The 27,216-nt window shown below is 41.6% G+C and overlaps 1 protein-coding gene across 4 annotated transcripts in view; it reads right to left on the bottom strand.

Moving 5' to 3' along the window:
* The window catches only part of MPP5 (membrane palmitoylated protein 5), a 70,544-nt gene that overhangs the window by 16,527 nt on the left and 26,801 nt on the right, over window positions 1–27,216 (bottom strand). For 3 of the 4 annotated variants that reach the window (XM_019551301.1, XM_019551303.1, XM_019551302.1), the window contains 6 exons: window positions 20,103–20,311; window positions 12,896–12,973; window positions 9,203–9,349; window positions 5,342–5,503; window positions 4,278–4,355; window positions 995–1,178 (listed from right to left, as the gene is read on the bottom strand). In XM_019551301.1, the coding sequence (XP_019406846.1) occupies window positions 995–1,178; window positions 4,278–4,355; window positions 5,342–5,503; window positions 9,203–9,349; window positions 12,896–12,973; window positions 20,103–20,311 (858 nt within the window). The remainder of the gene's footprint in view (window positions 1–994; window positions 1,179–4,277; window positions 4,356–5,341; window positions 5,504–9,202; window positions 9,350–12,895; window positions 12,974–20,102; window positions 20,312–27,216) is intronic. The other variant, XM_019551304.1, reaches the window with a different exon arrangement.

Here is a 27,216-nt window from a genome sequence, read left to right as displayed (position 1 = left end):
AGGACATGGTATATGACAACAAATTCAGAAAACTTTAAATGTTATGGGGTTTAGGGAAAACAACATTCTATGGCTTCAGTTTCATGATAAATGAAGTATTAAGATACATTTTCAAAATTAAAGTAAAAACATGATGAATTTGCATGAAATATGGTAATTCGGCAACTAAAATAGTATTGTTTAAAATGTACAATATTGGAAGTATGGTTATTTACTTCTGTGATTCTTAAATGATTCAATTATTTGGGAAACACCATGCAGACACTTCCAGAAGACAGTTACTCAGAAAATTGTAGTGTTTTCTGTAGTGATCCAAACTCATACCCCTCAAAGAAGAGTACCGATCTGAGAAGTTCTGTGTTGAAACCTGATTATAAAGAGGCATTTTGAGGCTTCAGTTCTCAAATAGTTCTATTTTAAATATGCCCAGTTTGCATATAAAAAAATGCTTACTATATTCCAGTGCTACAAAATCAGCCCTGACTTGAGTCAAACTGGGTTCATGCACAGGTCAGTCAAAGGAGAATATTGTCTACTTTTTTTTTTTTCATCATTTAGTCAGTCTAAGTTTGTTCTTTCAAATAAAGGCAGAGTAAACTATTGTTAAAGTGTAGTGCTGCTAAAGTAGCAACCAGCAGAGGGAATTCTGAACTCCAGGAAGAGGGGAAAAATTAGAAGCTGCTTTCTGCTGAAATGAGCAAGTATCTGGCTAATGTCTACTCCCATGGACACCCATTTGTAAAAACAATTAAAATCTACTTTTTGAAAAGGCAACTGTTATTGACTATGAAATTAACAAAAAATCAAAGTTGTTGGTTTTTGCTCAAAAAAAGGTTTGAACAGGCAGACATTTAACCAGTCCCAGTTCAGAATATCTGACTGTCTAAAAACACTGGTCTCTCAGGATACAGGAGCTGCTGTAGTGAGCCATCTTCTTAACAATGGCACCTCAAAATCTCTGTAGATCTAGATTTTCAATAATGCTGCATTTTACCTGGAATAAGACCTGCCAAAGGCTGATTGTCTTCATCTCCATCTCTGTAGGCCTGCCACCAGTTTGGATCTTCCTGACTGATCACATGGAGTATATCTCCCTTTTGAAAAGACAGGCCTAATTCTCGGCAAGGGACATACGGGTCATCAGAAGGATCATAATCAAAATGTGCTTTCACATGTATCTAGGAAACAAGAGACACAAAAATAAAAGCAAAAAACATGTGAGACTTCCAAGGATTAATTTTCCCAAAATGTTTGTTCCTACTGGTTGCAAGGGGTCCAAGGAGCATATGCAATAAAAGAACATACCACGCTGAAATTTCATTATTCAATCTCGAGTCTGACACAGACCCGCCATGGGCCTCTGCTGGAAAGAGCAGCATCTAACTGTAGTAAATAATGAAGTGTAACATTGCAATGAATAATTTCATCTGCATAGAGAAAGGAACATTAGACAGACACTATGGTAAAAATATGGTGTGGCCAGTTTGGGACAAGTTCTGAAACTGGAAATGAGGGTAAGAAGCAAGGCTGTGTGAAGCTTTGGAGGGTGATTCGATTCAGAGGAAATTTGGTCCAATTCAGTGGCCAAATATCTGAATCCAAATTGAAAGGTCCGAATTGATTTGAAGCTCTCCCAATCTTTGGAAAAAATTTGATTTGATGCTCCCCGGCCCCCGCATGTCTGCCCCGCCTACCACAGCTCCTGGCCCTTTAAAGAAAAGCCCTGGTGCTTACTGGGTGTTGCTGGGCAGGGGGAACATCCCTGCTGTCCCCCATCGCCCCACGCCACATGGGAGGCTCTGCACTAGCCTCTTGACCACCCCTCCACTCCCAAAGCCCCCGCATGGCTACCTCACCCATTGCAGTTCTGGCCCTTTAAGGAAAAAAAAAAAAGGAGAAAAGCCCCGGGACTCACCCTCCTGCCGCGGCTTTCAGGCTTCATGCAAAGCCCCCCATGTGGCGCAGGGCAGCGAGGATCGACCTCACCAGCAGGAATGGTGAATGCGGGGGTTTTTCCTCTTTTTTTTTTTTTCTTAAAGGGCCAGAGCTGGGGGGGTGGGGCTGGGACAGTGGGTGGGGGAGGGGGCAGCGGGGATTGCTCCCTCCCTGGCAGCACCCGCTGTGTTGGGGCTTCCCCACCCCCGCCAAGTGCCAGGAGCTGGGGAGGGTGGGGCAGCCATCGCCTGGCTGATTTGGAAATTCAGCTGAGGCTGAATTGATTTGGGACAGTGATTCGAATTGCCGAATCAAATCGCTGTTCTCCGAATCGGCCAAATCCGAAGTGAATACTAGTTGCTTCACACAGGCCTAGCAAGAAGGCCATTTTACGTGACTGAGTGTGCACCTAAAACACTAAAGGGAAAAAGTTTGATTCATTCAAACAAGTGAATGGAGAGATTCAGGGGTTCAGGTTTTACTCTTAAATACAAATAGCTAACTTTGCCATTCTGTTTCAGTTAAAAGTAAAGTTCCTTAACTGTTATTTTTCTGTCAACAAAGATCACCTCACAGGATTCTCATAAACCATAAAGACTACAGAACTGCCTCAGCTCAGACTTTTGTCTCTAAACAGACAGTGATTTAGCAGTCTGAGATACAGAAATGGCCAACATCCTTCTCTCTCTTTAATCATCAAGAAGTCCTGAAATAAAATTCTCCTTTTCACACATCAGACCAGGAGTGATGCTGGTGTTTGTCAGAAGGAACTAGATTTCTTACAGCATCTTTTCTTAATATTGAGAATCCAGAGATCATTTTCTGACTAGAGAAATATACACATGTTTCTGAAAGACTTTATTACCGTATCAACCATTGCTTGCTTTCATGTCCAAGTGATTAGCGATTACTGGTTAAGAGGTTGTTACATTTGTTCCAACAGGGACATTCATTTGAAACACTGAAAGTGGCAGTTTGGCAATACAACCTGGGACAATTCAAACCAACCACAAGCATTCACCGTTTACAGAAGAGAAGTTTAGCACCTGCCTGCTGCTGATATTGATGAGGTTGAGCTTCAGGGAACTGCATTCCTTTGAATTTAGAGCCAGATGCAGTCTGGCTTGCAAATAGCTTTTTCTTTCCATGTTTTTTAAAAGAGCTACAAGGAACATGACACAAGCCCAGGATCCCAGTATGACTACACTAATTTTCATATGCTCCCCTCGCATGTTCTCTTTGGCTTACAGCAGGTTCCTAAGCTGCTTCTTGACTTTGGGCAGGATTTAGATGCTTGGAGCCAAGATGACTTGAAAGCATTCATCCAAAACAGCAGCCGTTGCCACCATATTCAACACCAAAGACTATCCACAGTTAACATGACATGAAATCTAAACTCTCTTGGATAATCTTCCTGAGTTCCTGGTACTTCCCTTTTCTGCGAAAACATCAGCCAGCTTGGAAACCACTCATCCACTGACCAGGCAGGCCTGGTCAAACTGCCCAGGCAAAAGTGTATGAATCTCAGAAGGAGAGCACACTAAGGAAAATGACTAGCTAAATGCAAAATACCCACATACCAGAGAACTGTAATTAAGCAGGCTGAGATGACTAAAAGCAAGGAGATACCAAAAAGAATTGGAACAAGAATTCAAGATGTGCTGAGACTAAACAGACCTATGTGCTAACAGTATGTTGTCCAACGCCAGAGCATCCTAAGCTGGATGAAGTAGGAAATTCATGGTAACACTAACAAAGACATCAGATGCATGTAAAGCCCAAGCCCATCAGTCAAATTAATAAAGAATTTAGCTAAAGACAGGCAAAAAAAAAAAAGGCTATCAAGTATTGCAAAACAAGGAAAGACTAATCACGGGGAAGTGCTTCTTTTGCAGAGGCTGTCAGAAAGGATCTGGCCTGGGCATATATTATGACACAGATAGCACGTGACACTAATGCTCCTGTTTAAGGCCTAGAATGTTTGTGTTGAAGGAGTTCTGGAAGCCTTACACAAAAGGAGTGCTAACAGTGAAAAGCTCAGAGCCTGCCCACAGATAAGACAAAACTCTCCAGTATCGCATGTGAAAGGAGTTGTACAGAAGACAAACAACTTGGCTTTTGCAGCCATGCCTCATTACATATAAAAGAAGGGAGCTCTGCAGGCCAGATCTGACCTATGTGCCATGTCTTTGACACCCCTTGTCTAAATCAATTTAAATATCTTCTATTTCCCAATGTAAGATCACCCAGACAGATCTTTGCAGAGTATTAGGTGAAAAAAATCCAACCAGACAAACAGTCACATGTATCATCAGTTTAAAGTGTATGTATAAAGTACTTACAACTGTTTCCTTAGCAGGAGACGGCTTGCTCTGTTGACTGGGAATCAGCACAAATGTCAGAGTGCCATGCATGTCAGCCTGTGATGAAAAAGACTCCTTAGTAATGTACACAACTGTTTCAATCAGAAATTCCAATAAAGCCACCTATGTCTGTAGGGCTGCACAGTGCATAAATTTCAAGACACTTGAGATGCACTGGATGCATCATATCACCCCTTAGGCTGAAATGATTCCCGTACAGACCCATGACTATAAAGAGTAAATGCTGACCATCATAAGGAGGAACACTGGAATGGTTGGTTGTGCGTGTTACTCATTCCTCTAGAAACGGTGCATATTTAACAGCAACCAACATTAATTAGAGTAATGCAAGAGTGAATGTGGGCCAAGCATGGATATAATTCTCAAATTACATCTTGAGTGACACTGGTTTGTCATTCAGCCTAGGTGTTGTCAAATCTGTCTCAGGTTTCTTCACTTGTTAAAAGAAGAATCATTTCTTTATCTTCCATACTTGTTGTATGGGTTAACTGGTGAATAACTGCTAAGAATTTTGGACTTGAGACACCATAAAAATATTATTTGAATAAAAAGCTATGTTAAAAGAAATGTTAAGGTTGAAAAATGAGATACTCAAAAATTCAGAAATGCGAGAATTAAATTTGCAAATAAAACTTGGCCCTTTGAACACATACATTATGATATAGGTCTTTAATTATACTATACCACATTTAATCCTTTAAATAAGACTTGTTCATAGAACTCACCCAAGAACAGAGAAAGTTCTCTACAGATAAATCTTAATAAAATAATGTTGACAAAGCCTATCAAAATGCTATTAAGCATGTCTAAACCATGATTTTTGGAGACCTATGACGTGGTTGAATTGTGATGATTTTTTTTTTTAAACAGAGATGCCAGGAGAGATGTTTTGCATTCAAGTCAATGACTAAGAAACTACAAATATGCAATTCAGATGCAGCATGCTTTTTGTACATGAAGCAATTTTAAAGGATCAAACCAGAAATTATCTATAACAGGAAAAAACAAAACCACAAACTTACCAACAAATCAAAAACTTCATTAACGTCTTTTCCACGAATTTCAATACCATTAATTTGCAGAACTTCATCTCCTTCGCGTAACAAGCCACTCTTCTCTGCAGCACCTCCTTTCACTATTCGACTAATGATAACAGAATCCATTTCGTTGCGTACTGTAGCACCCTGAATAATTGCAAGCCAAGAATCAATTCATAATAAGTTCAGAAACTCCTGGATATCTATTGCATATATTTCAAACCACTGGATAAAAACAAGTATAAACTACAAATGACAATAAGCAACAACTTAGAGGCATACAACTAAAGCTTTGATTAAAAATAATAATTCAGTTCTGCAACCTATGATAAAACAGACAGTGAATTCAACCATACATATATGACAGATATTATTTTTCCAGAGAAAATGTTTTACTTGTCTTAGCAGATGAAAAACAGTAGATGAGAGATAAATGCTGAGAGTGCTTGGCACAGCAAGGATTTAACTCTATTTCAATACATCTTGAGATAGTGTCTTAGGAAACTCTCCCTTCAATCCCACTCGACATTCCAGAGATTGTACTGACTTTACTGTAAACAGTAATTACCGTAAGTTTCAGTTTTAGAATAAAGCAGCTCAAATATATAAAATTGATGTCAGCTATATTTACTATTATTTCCTTCTTCATTGAGAGCCACTCTCTTACACTGTAATATTTCCCTTTGGCCTTTCTTTCCCCTGCTTTCTTCCCACTCTCTCCCCAGCTTTACCTTCTGTTTTTCCTTTTTACCCATTTATATTTTCACAGCATCCTCTCATACCTTGAACTTCTCTCAGTCCTGTTTTCCTGATCTACTACTTTCTTTTTCACTGGCAGCCTCTTTTCTACCTTATATTCTATCACTGTAATGTCTCCCTTCAGTCTTCCCCCCCACCTCCTCCCCTTCACCCTCTGCTTTATCTCTTGTCTTTCTAATTTCTACCTATTTACACTTTCACTGACATCCTGCCACACCTTTAGCTTTTCTCACAATCATGAATCTATGAAATAAGACCAGTCCCTGTACCAAGCAGGAAAGATAACTGGGGTCAGGTGACCCCAGCAAGGTGACTGTCCAGTTTCCTCTTGAAGATTTCCAGGGTAGGTGATTGCACCATCTTTGGAGGGAGTTTATTCCACAGTCTGAACACTGTGACTGTGAAGAATTTTTTCCTAATGTTAAGCCTGAATCGGTCTTCCAGGGATTGGTGACCATTACTCCTGGTTCTTCCCTTGGGTGAACAGTTGCTCATCAAGCCTGTGATGTACTCCCCTAGTGTAGCGGTAAGCTGCTACCAGGTCCCCTCTAAGCCTTTTCTTCAGGCTGAAGAGTCCCAGATCCCTCAGCCTTTCCTCATATGGCTTGCCATGTAAGACTGTGATCATACCCGTGGCTCTTTTCTGGACTCTCAAGCTTGTTCATTTCCTTGTTAAAGTGTGGTGCCCAGAACTGGATGCAGTACTCCAGCTGGGGTCTCACCATTGCTGAGCACAGTGGAAGAATCACTTCCTTGGTTTTGCTGGAGATGCACTGATTGATGCATAACAGAGTATTATTTGCCCTGCTGGCTACACCATCGCACTGATGGCTCATATTCACTGCTGTCTATTATTACCCCCCAGGTCCCTTTCATTTGTGGTGCTAGTCAGTTTGGTGCTGCCAAGCCTGTAGGTGTGTTGGGGGTTTCTTCTCCTGAGATGGAGCACTTTACATTTGTCAACGCTGAACTTTATCAGATTATGATTTGTCCAACTTGCTAGCCTGTCTAGGTCTGCCTGTATCTGTAGCTATCTTCAAGAGTGACCACACTTCCCCATAACTTGGTGTCATCCACAAACTTGGCCAGTGAGCTCTTTACCCCACATCCAGATTGCTAATAAAGATGTTGAAAAGTACTAGACCAAACACTGACCCCTGCAGGATGCTGCTGCCTACTTCTCACCAGAACGATGGACCTGTTCACTATGACTCTCTGGGTCCTATCCTGCAGCATCTCATACATCTGACTGTCTCTGAGTTAAGCCCACAATCCTCCAATTTTCTAGTGAGGACATCATGGGATACTAGATCAAAGGCCTTTTGGAAGTCAAGGTATACAATGTCAACCTGCTCTCTTGTGTCGAGGTGGAGAGTTACCTGGTCACAGGAGATGAGGTTGGTAAGACCAGACCTGCCTGTGATGAAGCCATGCTGGCTGCCACTCAGAATCTTACCTTCTGCAACATTGTAGGGGGTGCACGTGGGTGTATGTGCACCCCCTGTGAAAAGCGCTGATGATGCTGTCAGTGGTACCTGTGGGCAGTCACTGCGCACCGCTCCCCACTGCCGGCGGCATCTGCGTGCAGTCCCTGATTGCCACTGGCTTCCACTGGCAGTATCTGCAGATGAACGCTGACCACTGGTTGGAGCTTGCCACCCACCCCTGCTGCCAATACCGCTGTGGCCGCGTGGGGGCTCCCTGCTCAGCCCGCGGCTGCCTGCAGGGGCATGTGTCATTCATGTTCTGTAAGCTTATCGCAAATAGACTCCTTGATGAATTTTTCTAGAATTTTCCCTAGAATAGAAATTAGGCTGACTGACCTGTTACTCCGGTCCTCCCTCCTGCCCTTGGGGATGGGCACAACACAAGTCCTCAGGGACTTCTCCAGAGTGCCATGAGTTGTGGAAGAGTTTTGCCAGGGGTGACTTTGGGCAGCTCCTTCAGCACTCTCGGATGAAGATCATCCAGTCCTGCTGACTTATATATGTCTAATTTTTTAGTTGGTCATACACCAATTCTACGGCAATAGTAGGAAGACGATTATATTCCTACTGTGCTCATCCTGTATTCTACCTGGCATTGTTTTCCCCTTGGTCTAGTGAAAGATCAAGGTGAAGAAGTCATTCAGGAGTTCATCTTTCTCCTAGGTGCCAGTAACCAGCTCTTCTGAGTTGTTGAGCAATGGCCCCACACTTGCATTTGTTTTCTTCCTGTTCCCTGTGTACCTGAAGAAGTGCTTCTTATTATTCTTGATTCCCGTTGCTTATCTAAGTTCAGTCACCGCTTTAGCCTTTATCTGTTCCCTGCAAATGTGGGTCATAGTGGAATAGTCCTCCTTGGGGCCCGCCCCGAGCTTCCATTGTTTGTAAGCCTCTTTCTTAAGACGACCCTGATTTCCCTGTCTAGCCAACAGGGCTTCCCAGCCCTTCTGTTACCTTTTCTCTGCATGCGAATCGACTTCCTTTGTGCTTCAAGGATCATGTCCTTAAGGAACAACCACTTTTCTCATGCACACCTTTCACCTTTGGTTCCTGGTCCCATAGCACTTCCTCTGCTAGTGACCTAAGCTTGTTGAAATTTGCATTTTTGAAGTTCAGAACTTCAATCCCACTATCAGATTTCCTGGAGTCTCAGAACAGCAGAGACTCCCTATGACTGAAGAAGGGTGACTGTGCCCAAAAGCTTGCCAAGAATTTTTTCTGGTCTAATAAAAGATATTGCATCTACCCAAAGAACCTTGCCTGCCAATATCCTTAGACCAACACTGCTACAACCAAAAACCCTGTCAGCTCTAAGCATTTATCACGTGAGGAATGACAAATGTCAAGTCAAAGTCTAAGCAGTATGTCTCTGCAAGTTCCAGAACAGTAACAATGATCTGTATAGAAAAACAAAACCGTGTCCTGCTTCACGCATTTGTGGGAAAACAAGCGTCATACTTACTATCATTTATAAAAGGTCTGAAAAACATTGTAAGGACAATGTCTTCCAAAAGGAGTCTAGAAGAATAAAAGCAAAAAGGACAGTTCTATCTTTATTTTCTTCCCTGGGAAAGGGAACGCCTGTCACAGTATCTATACTTACCAGTGGAATATCTCGAGCTTTTTCAATTCGAACTATTTTAACAGTCTCTCCTCCATACAGGCCAACATTCTCATAAATCTTTTCCTCTGTCACTGGCTCTGGCTGCATTTCCTGCTCTGCAACCTTATCATGAGCCAATAAAAGTGCCTAATGTTAAATAAAAATAGCACAGTTAAACACAATTATGCCTTTTATCTCCATTTGAAATTTTTGCAGATTTGCTAATTTCTACTGTGAAATTCACTGCAAATTACTAAAGTTTCCAAATTAGCATAAAAAAGCCAGGAAGATCCATCACAATAACATGATTATGCTTTACTGTATTTACTTGAATCCAAGATGAAGCCCCCCGCACAATTAACGCAGGGGGGAAAAGGCCCTTGTCTTGGATTTGATTACAAGACACAGGAGGGTGGGAGGGGTGGCAGGAAGCTGCAGTGGCTCCAACTCTGGCTCCAGCCTGAGGTCAGGGTCAGAGTCAGAACTGCAACCTGCCTCCCTGTAGTCTCTGCCCCCTCCTGCCACTTACCCTCCAACTCTCCAGTTCCAGACACATTTCAGGCCAGGGCATGAAGCACATGGTTGCTCCAATCCTAGTTTGACCATTATGAACAGGTCTAGGGAGGTGATACTTCCCCTCTATGTGGCACTGCAAGGCTGCAGCTGGAATACTGCGTTGAGTTTTGAGCGCCACACTTCAAGAGGGATGCGGATAACCTTGAGAGGGTCCAGAGGAGGGCCACTCACATGATTAGAGGCCTGCAGGATAGGTCCTATGAGGAGAGGTTGAGGGATCTAGAACTCTTTAACCACCATAAGAGAAGGCTGAGAGGTGATTTGGTGGCCGGGGGGGGCGGGGGGAACGCAGCAAGCAATACAAGATACTCTGATTACCAGGGCATTCCTTTGGAGTAACTAGAAACAATGGCCACAAACTTACAGAGAGCAGATTTAGACTAGACATTAAGAAGAACTTCTTTATAGTAAGGGTTACCAGAATCTGGAATGGGCTTCCAAGGGAGGTGGTGCTCTCCCCTACCTTGGGGGTCTTTACAAAGAGACTGGACAAACACCTGGCTGGGGTCGTCTGACCCTAGCACTCTTTCCTGCCCAGGGCAGGTGGTCGGACTTGATCTGCTGAGGTCCCTTCTGACCCTGAAAATCTATAAAATCTATGTAGCAGCTGGGGCCAGAGCTGCTGCCACTGCAATGATTGCTGCATGGATGGATTGCAGCCCAAGCAACCACATGCTCCATGCCCTGGGTTGGGGTGGGGCTGGAGGTAAGCAGCGGAGGGTAACCAGTGGGGGGGAGGGAGAATGAAGACAGGTGCCAGAGAGTGCAGGTGCAGGGGTGGGGACACAAGTCCTAGGGCAACAGACACAGGGAGCAGAAGGGGCAAATGGTGAAGGGGCAGACATCAGGAGGCAAGGGGCAGGGATCAGGTCACTTAACTCCCTGAGCACCTGCCTCCCTACCATCTGACCCTCTGCCACTGCTTGCCCTGCTGACAAATATATAGCATATTGAAAACTGAAACATCTGAAGACACAAATGCTATTGTTCAATGAAATCTCAAATGGAAGTGCAGTCCAAACTACAATTTTAAATATGAAATGGTATCAGAATTTTGAGAATTTACACTAAAACATGGCAGAAGTTAGGAACTCTGTTGCAGAGTTCATTGCATATTTGTAAAGGTATTTTTTAAAATATCATGAAGTTTAAAGAAAAGGAGCTTTATTACAGCATTCTCAAATCTTTGTGAAGAAGCAAGATAAAAGCTGTTTTTCCTGTAAGTTGCCAGAGATGTACTTTAACCACATTCTTTTGTGCACATGACTCAACTATGAACTTCATTGGTTGTCAAGTCTTGTTTGTACATTAGAGGTGTGCCCTGAAATTCATTCCTATTGTTTCTGATCCTCTACTTCCTTGAACTATCTTTGAGGAGAGAAGGGAAAGAGAAGTAACCATTTCCCAATGAGATGATCTTCCCAACTTGCAATAGCACAAAGATTTCCCAAGCAATACATTAAGCGAGGGGTGTTAAACAAGCCATGCCCACCGGCCAGATCGCACCCAAGAAGCTGTCATCTGGCCTACAGGGCTCTTCACAGGTAAAACAATTTGGCGGCATTAGTTGTCACTCCTCAGCTGCCAAATTTCAAGACCTGTGGGAAGCCCAGTGGCTAAATGGCATAACTTTGCACATTACATCAGGTGCATGGGGCCAGAGCAGTGCAGGGATCAATCTGGGTGGTGTGAAGTGGAGTCTAGGCACATAAGGCCTGATCCAGGAGGCGAGGCAGGATCTGGATGGCATGAGGTGGGATCTAGTTGCATGGTGCCTGATCCCAAACAGCCACCCTGTTGGGATCTGGCCCACAGATTTACTTCATGCCACTCATCTGGTCTATGGGAGTGGAAGCTTGAGCACAACTGGTTTAAGCAAGGAACCACAGCCACAACTTCCTACTATGCACATACCACAAAAAGCAATACCTTTTTTTTTTTTCAGACAGACAAACTAGATGAACTTTGTGCGTCACTGGACGTGTCTACATGTGCGACAGACTGCAGTTGCTACTGTGCAGTCATCTAGCACTTGAGCTACATATTAGTTTGTTGCTATTGTGCCGCAGTGTCTCATGTAGATGCGTCCCCTGTGTATCTGATAAATGACTCTGTTTTAAGCTAATTTTAGCTGCTTTTTGCTTCTGCCAGCAGTCCTCTGCTTTCCCATAAGTCCACTGTCACCCTGATCACGTGGCTCATACTGTACCATTTCCCTCTCTTTCATGTGGATGTAGCCCCCACCCCTTCATTTTTGGATTGTAAACTGGCTCTTCAGGGGAGGAGGAAGTCTTTCTATCTATCAGTGCTGACGACAATAAGAATCTAATTCTGATTGAGGTTTTGCACTCCGACAAAGGAAAAAATGGTATTAGATGCATACTCTAGCTTTGCACTTGCAATGGTTATATTTTGAAGTGTATACCTTATGTGTAAATATGGTTTCCTAGGCATCTGACTAAGTGGATCTGATGTTTGCCAGATGGGCCTGAACACCAAATATTCATTTCACTGTAGCAGAAAATTTAATTAGTAGCAAGTTAAGACTTTTGCCCCAAGACACACATATCGAGCATACAGAAATTTACTACAGTAAAAATTCTGTTAACTAGCAGCTTACAAGATGGCATGCTGGATGGCAACTGGCATGCCAGCTTGTAAGATGAAGTGAAACCGGAAGTGCCCACTGTGGTACTTCCAGTTTCTCCAAGCCCCCATGGCCCAGGACAAAGCAGCTTGCGCTGCTGAGCCCCCACAGCCCAGGGGCGTAACAGGCTGTGTGGGGCCTGTCTCCCTGTCCCATGGGGCCCGCAGGTCCTGCAGGAAAGGTGACAATGCTGTGGGAGGGGCAGAGGGACGCTTCAGACGTGGTGGGAAAAACGGCAGCTGGGGCTGCTCAATTAACCGGCATATTTTGTTATCTGGCATCCCCCATTCCCGGATAACAGAGCTTTTACTGTATACAGATTAGAAAGGGAATGTTTAACCTTGAAAAGTAAAAACCTCATAAAGCAGTAACTAAAATGGTTGCAAGAAATGCTGCACAGATGAAAAGCAATAAAAAAAAAAATCCATTCTAAACTAGATATATGATGTTGTGCAGTTCTGCAGTTTTACCTGAATGTGAGGGGCATTCAGTAAAGCGTTAAGCTCCTGTCCATCCTTCTGGTGACTGGGTTTCAAAGCACTCTGTACCTGAAAGAGACAGAGGAGCAAAGATTTGTTTTGCATGGTGTGCAAATTTAGCCCTGCCTGAAGCTATCATTAAGAAAGTTTTATCTAGCTTTAATTAGTCTGGTTTTGTTTAGTTTTTTGCTGACTGCAACTTAAAGTATATCTAGGTATTTGTTACTCTGCCTCTACATTTTACAACTTTTAAAAAACATGAGAAACGTATGAGAACACAAGAACTTGCCTAATAAATCCTGCTACAACTATGAAGCTATAACTAAGCCATTAACCAGTACATCATGTAGAATGATATTGGGACAGACTAGTGCTGAGCCAGACAAAACTAAATAAAAAGACATGTAAAATAAGGCCAGTAAAAATTAAACAGTACACACATACTTATAAAAGTTAGTAAATTATTCAAATGGCAATTTATTGGTATGTTTCTATTAATGCAGATATTTCTCAGATGTCTATATATCAGTTATCATAAAAAGTCTATTATCATATATTTAGCCATTTAGATTCCTTTTTCTAGGGGTGAAAGATGAAGCCAGTTTACACTTTTGCTTTCAAGAGCAGAGGCAAAGATTTTGGTAAATGGCTTTCAGCAACCATTTGAAACTGGTTGTTGAAACTGTCCGTCAGAACTTGGTAAGTCACCATTTCAAAATACCAAGGGTCAGAAGAAGAGTGGTACAGACATCTTTAGCTGGCTCCAAAATGTCCTTGTTAATACAGAGGATGCTTTCTTTTTTTGCAATGCTAGCATATCAAAAAGTTAGAAGTTCTTATGCCACTATGAAAAGAGACTTGCGTCTTCCTTGCATCTTGTCTTCTTGAACTTGAACGCCCTGGGACTACAGAGGTGGAAAGCAGCAGTAGTTAGGACATCCTAATCTGATGAGAAGATAAGGGGGTACTTCCTAAAATAATTATTCCTAGTTCCATCTCTGACATGTTTGCCTGTAAAGTCAGGAGATGACAAATACCATTGCAGAAACCTTCATTTTTTTGATTTTTTGGATTGAGACTCCCCTTTACCTTCTTGGGATCTTCTTTCATCTCACATTCTTAGTGATAATGCAATAAAAGGTGAAAACACTGGCGCTCTTGGGCTCATCAGCATAAGTGCTACATTAAATCCACAAATTATATCCTTAAGTAGTCCAAACAAGATCCTAGGAAGTACCTGTGGCCTGCAGAAGTCCTAGGAGAATGCTGCTCATACTTGACAAAAACAGGGCAGTGAATAGAACCAAAATACCACTGGTACCAAGCAGATACCTTGGAACAAAGGTTCTCAGAACATCAAAGTGCTCCCTCCATGGCAAGGAGACAGTGAATATATGGTATGAAGAAGGTTAATGGAGCCCAATAATTCCTCCACTGAGTTTCTTAAAGGATGTTTTGTGGAGACTAGTGTGTCTAACGAAACCTCAAAGAAAAGGATAGAAACCACCCATATCAGATCTGAATAAATGTTCTTTTTTCTTTGCAGAACCCTACAGACTGAGGGATCGAGCTCTGTTTACATCCACTAAAGAGTGCAGACAGACGCTTTTCTGTCCACAGCATGTGGCACAAAGCTACCAGAAGCACTGTCCCGACCTCTGCTTCAGAAGCTTGGATCCTGGGGTGTCTCCTGGGACTGAAAAGACTCTCCAGAGGAACATTTTCCTAAGTGCAGCCCCTCTTCATTTGTTCAGACACGGTACAGTGTAGCATCCAAGTATTTTCACAGAACTACCATCTACTTCCTGATGTATGCCATTCTCAGAGGGTCTTCAATTCCTTGCCTGATGGAGTTTCTTTGCCTTACAAAACTTTGAAGTCTCACCTGTCCATCTTTTGGGGCCTTTCTAAAGAAGCACTTGACAAAATTCCTCTGTGTACAAATGGCCCTCAATCCAGGCACACAACCTTCTGAATGCTTCAAAAGGGAAGTGGGGATGAGCTGGGGCAAGAGCATAGATAGTTTCATGCACTGTTATAAAATGTATCACAAGAGTTTTATAGGGTAGGCACATATAACAATGTGAATTTATATAAAATTGAAGAAAAAAGGAACACAGACCTTACTATAAACTATTTTCTGGGGGGAAATATACACACACACACACGTGAGACTTTTCCTAGATGCTGCATGATACTTAGGTGGAATGGAAAGGCTTCTATACTGCTTCATTTGACAGGAATCAAAGCGGGGATTGAACTGGGATAAGCCACTTATGCCTTGGTATGTACGGACAGGTTCAACAACCATTACTCCTTCAAGGTTTTATAGCAGTGATTTTAAGATAAAATTTTATGAAGGTAATGTCAGAAATTACTCTCTCCTCCTTCCTTCCCCTAGGATCCATACCTACAAATTTAACCGAACCAGACTTTGTTTAATACCATATAAGTTTTCATGTCAAACTGATTTCTGTTGAGAAGAGGAGTTTAATGCTTCTTTAAGCACAGTGAAGGAATGTATTCACATAAAGAGAAATTTCATGTTTTCCTTATTTAATATCATTGTTATGGGCCTGGAAGATTCCATTCCAATAGATATATCATGCATTACATGTTTATTACACTGTCAGATTACTAGGCTATCACCTGTAATAAATGCCACAGATATGAATGTTTCTATTTACAGATAGGAAAGTAGAACCAGAATCTACACTGACTTGCCAAAAATGACAGATTAATACCAGTTGGACCCATTTTTGTTTTTATATTGTACACCAAGCTATTTGCCCCTCCCCATCCCCTGACAGCTTCCAATTGAGAGACCCTATTAGAAGAAATCTGGTAGTACCATAAAAATATTTCTATGTATGGGCTATTAGTTTGAAACAGCCAATTAACATACCATTGCATTTTAGCTCAAATATTGACAGCAGAATCATTAATGTGGATGCCAAATTACAAATTATAATTTGGAAGGGGGGAAAAAAGAGATAAACATATAAACAAAAAACTTTTCCTGAATTTAAATAGAACCAGCAGGTCAATTTCATCTCAAATCCCATGTTAATATAAGCATATACAGAAATGTAGGTGTATGCATATTGGTAACTTTACAAGAGTTGTAAGATTTTAGTTTACACTACTTAAAATTTTGATACAATTATATTATATATGCATCATAGTGAATGCAAGACATAGGTTTGCTAAAGAGCACAATATGTTTTCATTGTTGGGGGTGGAGGAAGAAGACTTGTAGAGTTCACCCATATAAGCATGACAAATTTAAGTCCAACAAGAATGGTTTTAGAATGTTCTTGCTAATGTGCTATGCTACTAGCTGTTCCATGCCAGAAATTAAAACCTGCTTGAATACTGTATCAAATGCTGTCATAGGTCAACATTCAAGCCATATTTCCCTAATCCTAACCCTCAATTTTGTCAAGTTTAACTGGCTTTAAAATCAACTTAATTACTTCTGATGTTCAAAGAGCTATTTTTATTCAAGAGGTAGAGCGCTCTACATTATTTTAGGGAGTTAATCTCCACATAAATTCCTTAAGCTTGAATGCTTTGCTCAGCCTTTTAATTTAATTAAAGTTTCTCAAAAGGACCAACTGCAAGTTTTTGCGGCTGGTCAGTTAACACTTTCTCTAGCTAACATTACAGTACAACTGTTAGAGCTGGCACAGTGTAACTCTTAAGAACGTCCTAAAAATTAATAAAATGGCAATCATTTATTTGAATTTAATGTTAAGTGTTGCAAGTTTTAAAAAAAGAGCGAGAAAGTTCTCAAGGCAATTTTAGTTTATGCAAATAGCACATATTGTAGCTAAAACCAAACAGTTGAAAGAATAATCCAAGCTTCTATGTATGTACAATGTTGCACACAATATTACCAGAGTAATATTTTTTTTGGTTTTGTTTGAACTTTGTAGCTTTATAAATATGTTTTTAAGTTGTTATTTTTGCTAGCCTTTTTGTAGGAAAATAGCTATACCAAGAGCCCGACAAATTACAGCTTCTTTAAGTCAGTGCTGCAATAAACCCAACCTCTAGAATATACAGGTTGCACATTTTGCAGCAATAAACATTTGGAAGTTTCCCCCCTCAGCTTCTGCAAAATAGCTTGAATTTGTGTCTCAGTCTTCCACAGCTCATAAAGGGTCTTGTTTAGATGGTGATACTTCAGCATGAGGTTCCACTTTGGCTTTCTGACTTCCTCAAAAGACAGAAAATTAGAGGAAAAGGTATATGTGCCCTATTGACAGGTAGTAAAGAACCAGAGAATACCAAAGGAGAGAGTGCATGCATCTAGAATTACAGTGAAACAGTGGGTTTTTACACTGCAGCCAAGAGTTCAATTTCAGCTTATGGGAACACACCTGAGTTAGCCTTAAACTAGCTATCTCAGGTACTCATAGGAACGTAGCTGTAGCATTACAGAACTCGGCACCAGCTCACCAACCTGAGCATTTACTTGGCTTCTCAGGCAGACTTTGCAGGCACAGTGAACTGTGTGCAGGCACACTCCAACCATGTGGCTACTAGTACCCATTCAACTTGGCTAAGCTATCTTTAATATGTCAACACAAGCTGCTGTTACACTTTCTGCAGTATAGATATACCCTGTGTAAAGGGCTGGGGAAGAGAAGTAAAATTATTGGACAATTCCTTAATTGCTTGGTCACCTGTGGGTGCATCAACAAGGCCATGTAATAAAATCTGGCATAAACACGGAGCCTCAATGGTTTGTATAGATGCTCTAACTGCTGCAGTCCAGGGTGCACGTGCAAATGCTACACCTGGGACTGCAGCAGTTGAGCTGGGGTGGAGCAGCCCTGGGCTGGCAGTAGGCCTGGGAGGTCAGCCCCAGGTGGTATCAAGAGGTGGTATCAGAAGGTAGAAGGGGTAGCTGGGGCACAGGAGTGCCCCCGTGTGTGGAGCTTTGTGGTTAGGAAGCAGACAAGGGTCTGACCCCTGCTGCCTGGGCTAACCAGGCACAATGTACGCCCAGGTTAGTGTTTACACTTGTTTTTAGAGGTACAGTTATTCTTGCCACCATAAGACAACACTTTCCTATCCATAAGACAGTACTTATCCTATGGCAGCAAAAATTAGTTTGCTGCAACCTAATAGCATCACATATTACATTGCAGCAAATTAGTCTACTGCACAGCTGAATGCATGTGAAGATGCATCCTGTGAAAATTAAAGTTTACTGTCATGTGTGGGCAAAACATGCATTTTTTTTTCAATCCGCTGATTCTGTGCAACTTCTAGTAACCTCTGCTAGCAAAATACTGTATTTTCTTGTATACAACATGCCCCTGAATAAAAACTGCATCTTGTTTTTGAAAGGCAGAATGGAGAAAAACAGATCTTTCTGGAGAGCTTCAAAGGGGCGTGTGGGGAGGAAATGAGGAGGAGGGAAAGAAAAAGTATCCATAGCCAGTAGCTAGGGAGCCTTGGCAGAGGGTTAAGTGACAGAAACTTCTGTTACCATATTCATGACTACAGGAGTTTCCTTGATTTCTTGAATGCTCACCCCAATTGCCAAGAGCTGAATGTTGTGGAAAAGATGTGCGCTGTATGTGAGAAAATATGGTAATTTATTCTCTATAGGGAAGCTGCTCAATTATCGGCCAAAATTATTTAACAAGGGGAGGAGGCCTTTAACAAATATTTTTGTTATTAATGTAGTATATTCTATTTTCTCAATCCACAATTAATTCCAATATTGCTTACTGTGTCCAGTACTTCTTTCACCTATGAATCTAAACACCTTTTTCCCAGAACAGGAGTCCTTGCCTACCATCAGGCACAAAATTAACAAAGAGAGCCTGTCGTGGGGAATACTGGGGACATGTAGGAGGTGAAAGAGGCCAGAAAGTTCCAAGCTTTGGATATTCCCCATCAGCCTTATGATCTAAGAGGGAAGAAAGTAACAAACATTCACACTACCCCATATCTTAATTAAGATTAAAAAATATCTTAAGATATTGAACCATGCATAGGTGCAAGCATGAATTCAGCCCTTTTATCTATTTTCTTGAAGTAATTTGGAAGTCCTAAGCAGCTTCTACTTGAATTTTCAGGAAGCCTCCTGCCACCCAAGCCTTAAGACGTTATTTTGTAACTGACAATTTTAGCAATACTGCAAACCATTTCTCCTATAATCAAATGCATTTCTTAAACACAGAAAAATGGAAATTATTTAAAAATTGGTGGTAACAGAAGAAATAGGTAGTCTTATCCATCCAGGTGAAGACGACAATAATTGACTTGCCTGCAACAAAATCTGGAATGCCACCTGCAGTCCCAAAACACAAGATTTAAATTCAGTTAGATATGCGGAAGATTACTTTCTTCAGGGATTTCATATTGTAATTACTACCACCACATTTGCATGTTCCTGGAGTGGCAGCCCTATGGGAGCTAAAGGAAGGTGAAATGTAGGTATCCTGAAAAATCACACAGAAGGATTAGAGGGTTTTACCAGAGTCTCTGCTTTTCCAGCTTATCCAAGCCCACAAGTGACAGAAAAAGTCAGCTTGCCAGAAAATAAAAACCAAAAGGAAATGGTAAATCAGCCAGATGCCAACTGTTTCTGATGGCAAAGGCTACCACTTAGTGAAAGGAGCCTGATGGAAGAGACATCAAAATGTCGGAATTTGAAAATTCTGTTATTAGACATGCTGGCTCCAAGATCAGAACTGGTGATTTGTGATACTGGTAACCACAACTTGAAAATTGGGAGTTAAGTTTAAAGATAAGATAAAACTATCATTTCTGGTCTGATTCCATTCTAAGAGGTGTATTCCAATTTTAAAAATATTCATCAATGCTCAAAAGAATGTCTCAGTAATAATGGACTAATCGAACAATACCCACTTGTACTAGAAATGAATTACGGGAGGTAAAGGATAACTGATATACTACTGCTCCTTTAACTGGATTTAAATACTGCAATTCAGTTAAATTTCTTATCAAAGATTACTTTTGTCCTGGAAGCTATTTTTAAATCTGGAAACACCAGATGCAAGACAGTCACTGTTCATTTCTTCTGATCCATTTTATTAAAAAATTGATTAACAACTCGGGCAAGCTTACCATACAGATCAAAAGTGAATGTTTCCAATGACACAGCAGTCATTACAAGTTACAAATATACCATGCAAAAGCATACTGTACATACCTCTTGTGCTAGCTCTTGTGCATTGGAGATAAGAGGATATGGAGGGCTGGCTTTGTTCATGTGCACTGTGACAGCATTGTGTATCTTAAATGCATTCTGAAAATCAGTATTTTGGACAAGTTGTAAAATGAGGGTGATATCCTCTTGACTCTGGGGGTCTGCCAAAATGTGTTGGATATGCTTAAGAGAAGCTAATAGTTCTTCCACTTCTGGGTGAAAAAAATAAGAAGGGGTGAGTGAGGGTAGTCTGATTATTACATTATGTACATTTAAAATTTTTCAAGTTTGTACCAGAAACTTTTCTCCTCAGTTTGATTCAAACAATTTTGAATGCATCATTGCTATTATCTGCTCCACTAATAAAGAATAGATGATCAGAACTAAAATAAGAGAATTCAGTGCAATTAGGAAAAATAAAGAAGTCGATTGAAGTCTCTAAAGCAGCAGATCACAGTTGCAATTCATTCCTCATGTTCCTCTACCTCCCTGAAATAAAGATTGATGTGAGAGTCTGAATCACAGCTTATGAACAAACTTCACTGTAAAACAAGGAATATTTTGTAACATCAAAATGAAGGATACTTTGCTAAACTTTTGTACTTATTCAAATCCAAGACAAGGTTCACCACCCACACCAATTCAACACAGGGGGAAAAAGCCTTTCATCTTAGATTTGAGTACAAAGTGTTTGTGTGGGGGGTGAAGAGGGACAGTGCATGTGGGGGAGCTGCAGCAGCAGCAGCAGCTCTGATCTAGCCTGGGGTCAGAATTGCAGTTGTTGCCCACCCGACACCTCTGCTCCTCCTCCTGACCTTTGTTCCCCAGCAGCCCCACTCCCACCTTACCTTTTACTTGCAGAGTATGGGCTGGAGGCAGCACATACTCTGGGCTCCTTGCCCCAAGCTGGAGCAGGGTCCCAGCCAGAGCTGGAGCTGAGAGGGAAAGGTTAAGTGGTGGTGAAGGGGGGTAGGGAGGAAGCAGAACAATAGTAGGGGAGGGCAGAGGATGGCCAAGCAGGGGGGAGCTGGAGGCAAGGGGGACAGGCAATGGGGGGGATGGGGAGGGCAGTGCCAGGGGTGGAGGCACTGAGGGAAGGGGCAGGTATCAGGGGACACATGCATGGGGGAGCAGGTAGGAGGGGGGCAGGCAGTGAGGAGGCAGGTAGCAAGGGGTACAAACCTCAATGGGGGGCAGATATGGGGCACACGAGCACCAGGAAGGGCAGGCAGCTGAGGGGGAGACAAGTAGTAAGGGGGACAGGTGGCAAGGGGCAGAGACCAGGCTACTCGACTCCCTTCCTGTCCCTGCACCATCTGCCACTGCTTGGCCCTGCTGCAATGGTGGGAGGACAAATTTACAATGACCTTCACTCCCCTCCCCCAAAAAATAGACGCTAGACATGGATAATTGTAACAAATATATACATTTTCCATGTCTAGAATTTAATAATTGGGGGGCTGTCTTAAATTTGAAGTTATTTTGGATTTGGGTAAATCTAGTCATTGATATGCTAAGTATTTTTTTAAAAAAATTGTCTGCACAGAATCTTAGCATTTATATTAAAAGGTTTATTTAGTTAATAGCCAACTCTGTTTTGTTTTTACCCTTTTACTTTTTTTCAGAATTACTGCTTGACAAATGTACTTGTATCCAATTTCTAACTTGAAAACAATGTTGAACAAGCCTGAACTAGAATATTGGCAGGAAAGAGTAAAAGGATGGAGGATAGAAAATTTTTCTCCTGATAATATGAAATACTTTTAGAATTCAGCATAACACAAGACAACTCAAACAACAAATCTCTTTGCCATTTAGACTAAGAATTCTAGCTGGAATATAGAACTTTAATATGGCTTAATAACTGGTTTCATTATTACTCTTTTGTACTTAAAAGTACTTTTGGGGGTAGTGTGTTAAAGACTGCACTATATCACCCAACTAACCAGTTTTTTATCCTAACTTTTAAATATAACCAACTAGCCATATCAACTCTTTACCATTTTGAAAATATCATTTAAAAATATATCCTTGTTTGACACTTTAAACATTGGCTTAGAACAGAGGCTGGCAATTATTTTGGGCAGAGGGCTGCTGACTGAGTTGTGGCAAGCCATTGAGGGCGCATGACAGGCAGCCCGGGGCAGATAAATATTAATTTTCTAAATTTTTTAGGGGCCCTGCGGGCCAGATAGAATGACCTGGTGAGCTGCATCCGGCCCCAGGCCACATTTTGCCCACACCTGGCTTAGAAGAAATTGTTTGACACTTTAAATGTTGGCTTAAAAGCCAAGTGAAGAAATTAATTTATCAACTAGGTTACTAAAAATCCAAAAGCAGTCCACATACAGAATATCTCCAAAACTACCCCAGTTACATGAGAACAAGTTTTATAAAATACAACGAATTACTGTAAAGTTTTTAGAGCTGCCATTAATATAGTAATTTTTAGTGTTTAGCCTAAAACTCAGCTACAGTCCTGAAATTTGTGGTGCTCTTCCTAAAGGAATAGCCCATTAGAAAGTAATCCCAAATTGGAAAATTTGACATCTGATCTTTTCAGAAGTCTCTCAAACTTCCCCTTACCAACAAACACTGAGTAAATATCATACTTATTTGTTATTAACTTTCATTAAAGAAGTCACTTGTAGGCTACCAAACTGTCAACCTAATTTATAAAATTTACAAAACCTAATTTATAAAAATATTTTTACATAAAATAATCAGTATGGATCCAGGCCCCCAATTTGGGAAATTTAAGATACATCGCCAGGTTTCTTGGTTGAAGTGAGAAATGGCACATTTCAAGGACTGATAGCCACATTCAACTTATGGCTGGACCCCTTGTCAGGTAGGAGGGACAACCCAGACGGTTGGCCAATGGACATAAAGCATATTTTCCTAAATGATATGGATTCATTTGTATGCCATGCTTTTCATTTTCTTTCAGCAAAGTACACTCCAATGAATTTTATTCCAACTGAAATTATTTGCTTTGTAACAAAAAAATTGAACCAATCCAATTCTGTCTTTCTGACAACTATAAGGAAAAAAGCCAGAGGGAAGATAAATAAGCAGGAAAAAACTAACATAGCATATTGACACAGGGTTAAACTAAGCATGCACTGAAAAGCCTCTGACCCTGGTGGAGACATATTAAAAACATACAAGTCTATAGGCTGTTTTCTTCTGTGCGGGGTAGCGTAGGATAAGCAATTTCTTAGTCTCCATTGGTCATTCTTTAAGTTTCGCTCATGGGTTTATTCTTGTGACTCAGGTGTTGACAACATTTTACAGGAAGGGCTGCTTTAACAGGGCATAGCTCAAGCACAGGTCACTTCCAACCCAGCCCAAGGTCCCAGAATCATGGCTCTTCCCCCTCCTTCCCAACAATGCCGCTGCAGCATTAAAGGTCCAACATCTTATATGCAAGCAACAAACTTTGCTCTATAAATTACTCAGTTGTGCCTTTCAAAAACTCAGATTTAGATGAGGATTCTGGGTTGCAGTTCCTCTAGCAGGCTAGAGAAGGTAGCTGGCTTTGAAGGCTATGTTTTGACAGCTTCCCCTGTCCACTTCCTCCCCTACTTCCAAGGCTAGCAATCACACAGAGGAGCTTGGAGCTGTCCTGAATACATACCCCAGACACTATTAAAGTTGCATTAAGGGACAAAGCTACTCATTCTATTTGCTAGCTTAGACATGCACCAAGTGCAAAGAAGCTTTTTCCAGGCCAGGATTCCAGGCTCGACTGCAAGTCTGTATACAGCAGGGGTGGCTTATCCATGACTCATGCGTGGCCAACTCATGGCATGTGTGGCACACGCGGCACAGAGCCTCTGTGTCTGGCTTGTAGCAGATTGGGCAGGGAGCACAGCAGCAGGGAGCACAAAGCAGAGCAGCAGATCAGGTAAAAGGAGATCAGAGTGGCTCCCAAGGAGGCTGCAAGGCTTAACTTGCAGCATGCCTGCCCAAAAGGTTGGCCCCTACTGATATAGGCACAGCCATAAGAGTGTCAGTTTACTCAGAACACTGAGCAGAGAGAATTTGTTTGATGTTACAGGAAACCTAGGTTTACAAAGAAGTTTTTGGATGGAGAGGAGACTATTGACATTGCTTTTAAAGCAAACAAGAAGAGGAAATGCTTTGCAAAAGGGGTTGGAGTCAGTTATATGGCTTTTCTAAGCGCCACGTAACTCCTTCTGAAGTCCTTTAAATATAGGTGGCAGGGGAAAATAGTACTGGGGGGAGGGGGTGAACGGGTAAAAGTGCCTGCCTGACCACCGTCCTTCCCTCCCACAGGGCTGTTGAATGCTGGTGCTGTATGCAGCAGCAGATGGGTGTGCAGCAGGGATGCTGCGTACAGTCCTGTGGTGGGGTGTGGCAGCGATGCTGGAGCAGTGAAGCTGCGCGGAGCTGAGTGCATCTGGGGTGCTGGCCTGGCTGCATGCTGAGCAGTGCTGGGCACTGCAGGATGGTGGCACCATGGTGCTGCTGGCATTGCTGGCCGCCGTGAAATTGGTTTGGGGGAACAAACCCCCATTAGCCCCAGCCTTCTGCTGCCTATGTCTTTAAAGCTGCCCCAACTGTCTGTTTTGGGTAGTCAGACCACCAAGAAGGAAATGAGCAATGATGCACAAGGACCAGAGAGGGCAGACCTGGATAAGAAAGCCAGAGGGATGCTGAAATGCAAGCAAGGTCCTTTTCCTGTGGGACTTAAAGGAATTTAAGGAACACTGCCTGGCACAAGCCCAAGAAGAAAGGGGCACTCTTCTGCCTATTACAAGTCAAAGACTTCTTGTCTTCAGGGAATAGCTGCTTTACCCTTTTTCTGGATTTTAAAGTTCTTATGCTCACACCAAGGAAATGGGGAAGGTGCGTGCTGGAGCAGCTGTCCAGTCTCATCTCCCTGCCAGATACCACGCAGCTCAAATCAGTTTACAAAATTCTGAGCATTCCATGAGTGAAGCCCAGAGCATACTGGAATGAGCTGTGCCAAAGATCATGAGCATTTCACTAATAAACCATGTACATCACACGCCCGATCCCCAGAGTGGTATCTGGCAAACCCCTCATATAGCTAATGATGCTGATCACACTGGCTTGGCGATACCTGCTGAAAAGGAATTCCTATGCTCAAACATTTAGGCTCAACTACAAGCAGAACCACCCTGCTGTTAGAAATACCTTCCTTTGCTGAATGTAGTTACACATATAACAATCTAACTTGAATTTTACCACCAGTGGAGTACAATTAATATAACTTAAGCAATAAATACCTTGCTTTTCCAATACTCATTCATTCCACCCCCTCCACTCATTTGTCTCAATTGTCATGCATTTTTTCATCCTTTCCCCCTTAAAAATAAACCAGAAAATTCTCTGTATAGACTTCTACCTACCTGAATTCCAATATTTGGCTGTTTTTAGCTCCTCTTTTTCTTCCTAGCCCCTTCTTACTAGCCTGCCACACCATGCTGCTCCTCCATACCACTCTTGTCTTTCTGCATGTACTCTACACTGATCTTTTGTATGTGTCACAGGGCGGCATCCTATGCTGCATGTGACAAAAGAATTTTCTTGGAACAGCAAGAAAGAAGTGAGGAGAAACTGCTTGGGAAGATAAGGGAAGTTCTGTGGAATTACTTCTTCCCGCAGGGCAACTTGAGAGACATGCCTATGTAGCCCATTACACAACAAGTACTGACAAAGTATACATAAAAATTTGTGGAGCTTGCTGAAACTAAAGTTTTCCAAGGATCAAATTTCTAAATCCTACAGTACATTTAAAACGCCAACTAACATGCCCCCATCATCACAAGAGAGAAACAAGTCTATTACAGTCAATCCCACCTCAGAACACTTTCAAATAATCTCCCTTAGGAGAAAAAACAAAGACTACTGAAAAAAACGAGTCTCTACTTACAGACAAAATGAGGCTTCTTTTAACTACTGCGAGTCAAATATATATGAAACTTCTGCCACCCAAACACTTATTTTTCCCCGTGTTCATGGAAAACACTTGCAGCCTTTTCTGCTGATTTATGAAATGGCAGGAAGATGTCCTAACACTATGTAATGTACGTATTAATCAAAAGACTGGCAGGAAAAGAAATACGCAACTGCAGGGGAGGATTTGGTTGTAGTTTGGCATGTTAGTAGACTAGAAAAGGAGGGAAAGGAAGAATTAGCTGCTGTTAGTCTTTTAAAATACAAATTATAAATGGCAGAAGAATTAACTATTACAAATTAAGACATATACCACTAATTTATCCAAATTGCCACTGGTGATACATAATTTTAATTTTTTTTCAGGAACTTAAATCTTCTCTGCTGCTCTATAGTACCCAGATAGCTGTGGGAAACCACCATGGTGCTTTTTTAATAAGTTGGAAAGATTTAAAATTACCTGGCATAAAATCTAGCTTTAAATCAGCAATTTTAATCTTGGTTGGTAACCAATGAAGCACACCAATTTGAAACTAAGTATAAACAAACTGGTCATTGAATTGAAAAGCATGAGTAATTGGAAATGAAGATCAAGTATTTTCTCTGCACCTACAGAAGAGGCTATTGCCACCAAAAGCTGGTTTAGCATTTCAGCACATTGTTTTTCCATGAGCTTAAACAGAGTCTTTGCCCAGTGCAGTAGTTCAGTTTATTTTGGCAAACATGTACTACTTGATTTTTTTATATCATTGAAATTATTTAAGTTTAAACTCTAAAACAGACTGGCAATTCCAAACTTCTACTGTACTTTATATATAAAGATTAAACTTGAAGGAAAAAGTCTGCTTAACTTTTTTTTTTGTCCATCCCAATTTCTAACCTAGTCAGTGATCAACAAGGATCCAGGTTTTCCGTTTGTCATGGAAAAAATGGAGAAAACCACATATTTTTCCCTTTACCGGAAACAAATGTGGATTTCTCATTTTACTGGAGAAACTCACGGATATTGCAGTTTTGCAAAGAGCTCTCTGCAGGCTGGCAGAGTTCTAGCCTGCAGGGGCTGGGATGAAGCGGGAGGACAGCAGCCAGGCAAGGGGCACTGCCAGGCAGCCTGGAGAGTAGTGCTGGCAGGTAAATTGGGTGGGCTGGGGGGGGAAGGGGGAAGGAA

The sequence above is a fragment of the Crocodylus porosus genome, unplaced genomic scaffold (genome assembly GCF_001723895.1).
Source record: "Crocodylus porosus isolate Cpor-Errol unplaced genomic scaffold, CroPor_comp1, whole genome shotgun sequence".
In the NCBI taxonomy this organism is placed as follows: domain Eukaryota; kingdom Metazoa; phylum Chordata; order Crocodylia; family Crocodylidae; genus Crocodylus; species Crocodylus porosus.
This window is presented reverse-complemented; position numbering and strand designations above follow the sequence as displayed.